The following is a 2643-nucleotide window of genomic DNA, read 5'->3' on the forward strand; positions in this document are numbered from 1 at the left end:
CAGTTTCTTAGAAGTAAATCATGAGTTTGATCACAATTTTCCAAACCAAACAGAAACAAAAACATACTTACCAGTTCCAAAGTTCACAGTATCCACAAGATATATCCATTATACCAAAAGCTAGCTGCAGGCCTGAGATATTTCTGCCTTGAGTCCTCATGAAGGCAGAAGGGCACGATGAATTATTTACTCCACAACATGTTTTTGATAACTAATGGTGCATTTTTCATAGGGCTGTTTCTTACAAGTTTCTCAGTGCTGGTGAAGAGTATCATCCCAATCACAGGTCTATAGGAGGGTTTGACAAAGGGTCAGAATAATGCAGCTCGAACATTGTCATGATACTTCCACATGTATTTAAAAGCATAAAATGAGAAGAATCTACAAGACTCTTTTTCATCTACTGTACTTCTTTGGGACCATCCTTGCTTAGCATTCTGGTTCACACAGAGCTTAACATTCTAGTTAGAGACTTAAACAGTTGGAGAGAAAAGTTGCAGTTTGTGATAACTGCTGAGAAGGAAGTCCGGGTGATATAGTACAAACCGAGTAGAGATGAACATGGATTCCTTTCCCCACACGTTCACTGAGATACTCAGTGAAGTAGGTTGTCGTTAGCTGCCAGTGAGTTGTTCAGACTCTTAGTGACCCCACGTGACAGAGTACAACTGCCCCATAGGGTTTTCTAGTAGCGTAGTGCCTAAGGCACTTGGCTGCTAACCGGAAGACTGGCAGTTCAAACCCACCAGCCACTCCTCAAAAGGAAGATTGGGCAATCTACTTCCATGGTGATAGTACCTCAGAAACCCAAGGAGGGGTCACTAGGAGTCGAATGGACTTGACGGCAGTGGGTTTTTTAACCTTCACAGGGGCCGCTCTCCAGGTCTTTCACCCCTGGAGCCACTGTGTGGATTCAAACAACCAGCCGTTCAGTTAGCACCCAAGTTGTTTAACCATTGTGCCACCAGGCTTCTTAGTAAAGTAGGTAAAGTGCACTCGTCTTAAATGTGTAGATGGATGAATTTTACATGTGCATACACTGTGGGGAGTCCCTGGGTGGTGTGAACAGTTTATGTGCTTGGCTGCTAACCAAGAGGTTGGAGGTTAGGTTCTACCAGTATACCGTTTTAGCACTATTGGGTTAACAGCTATAAGACCATCACACTACCATGAAGTCTTTTGCAAGAAACTGCCATTGCGGGATAGCTCTTTGGATTGCCTTAATAACTGTGTTTTAATTAACCTTGTGATGCTTTGAAACGTTTACGTCCAAATGAGCATTTTAATAAATCAGCACAGAAAATACCAAATTTACTTTCTGGCTATTCTTTTAAAATTTAATTTTAATTTTTAAAATTTGATTTTATAAATGTATACTTCTGTATTTTTGAGTTCCCTTTATATTCAAATTTGGGTTAAGTTACAGAAACATTTCTAATACTTATATTTTTCATTATATATTGTTCATTCAGTATGTCAAATGACTTACTATTTTTAAAAGTCATGTCAGATCTCACGTCTGATTGTGTCTTTCAGAATGGAAACTGGAGAACTGGAAGAGGCTTGATGTCAATCAGGTATCCGTGTCCAATTTAATCACTTTCCAATTTAATTTTATCTCCTGTAAGAAGTTTGGACAAGGAATCTGATAGAACAGGTGTGTTAGTAATATTAATAAAGGATATTCTAAAACATTTCAGTTACCAAGGGAATACTTTTAATACAAGCATTTTACTCAAATAATCTTTCTTGTGTCAAAATAAAAAACCATCAGGTGAATCTAGGAGGAAATGACTCCTCCAAATAACTCTGAATATTAAGGAACTGTTTTGTGATTTGAAATCTGGGTGCCTATTCATTTGCCATGATTTCTTGTCATAGTTGCCTTGCTTAGTTACTTTAAGCACAGACCTAAGTCAATTCCTACTGTGACTTCTTACCTATAGTATGTCAACTACTATTTCTTTTTTTTTTTTTTATTAACAGACATCTTACCGTTATTCCATCCATCTGCCTTACAATTGCAATGGGAAAAAGTGACAATATAGATTGCTCAGCTAAAACTCTCTATTTTTGGAAAAATTATAGTCATCATAGTAAAGTTGGATTAGTAGCAGTATCTCAAAATATGAAGCACAGAACTATCATATTTGAAATTACGCTATGTAAATTGCCATCTTCACTCTTTGTGGAAGGCGTGACATCATTGGGATGTGGCCTCCAAAGTGGCCAGAGTACCCTGCCTTTTCCAGGTCACCTCACTAGCTGACATTCCATACTGTGGAGGATGAACCAATGTCTGGGGTTTCACTGTCAGGCCTGCAGTTGCAGAAACCAGACTTTTCTCAGAATAATGAGAACAGATTCTTCTCCCAGGATGGGTATATGTTGGCCAAGTGAATGAAAGTATATGAATACCAGTGTGGTGGTTAAGTTTGTGGGTCAACTTGGCTGGGTCTGGTTGAGTATATGGGTGGCTGAATGTAGTTATTCCCCGTGGAGAGATTAATAATTAACTCCATGGTGGAATATATTGGAGTAGCTGAGTAGCTGCTTTGGGTATGTGGTCTGCTCCCCATATATAAGAAACAGCTTTGGGAATGGTCCCTAGCTTATGGTACTATTGAACCCTGCATGTAGCTG

At 39.0% G+C, this 2643-nt stretch overlaps 1 protein-coding gene across 1 annotated transcript in view; it reads left to right on the forward strand.

Annotated features, from left to right (window-relative positions):
- LOC103192548 (GPI ethanolamine phosphate transferase 1) overlaps positions 1–2643 on the forward strand; it is a 148783-nt gene that overhangs the window by 52138 nt on the left and 94002 nt on the right. The window contains exon 7 of the mRNA XM_007935543.1: positions 1537–1577. Within this exon, the coding sequence (XP_007933734.1) occupies positions 1537–1577 (41 nt within the window). The remainder of the gene's footprint in view (positions 1–1536; positions 1578–2643) is intronic.

Source organism: Orycteropus afer, unplaced genomic scaffold, assembly GCF_000298275.1.
Source record: "Orycteropus afer afer isolate SDZICR_OR568_19922 unplaced genomic scaffold, OryAfe1.0 scaffold00029, whole genome shotgun sequence".
In the NCBI taxonomy this organism is placed as follows: domain Eukaryota; kingdom Metazoa; phylum Chordata; class Mammalia; order Tubulidentata; family Orycteropodidae; genus Orycteropus; species Orycteropus afer.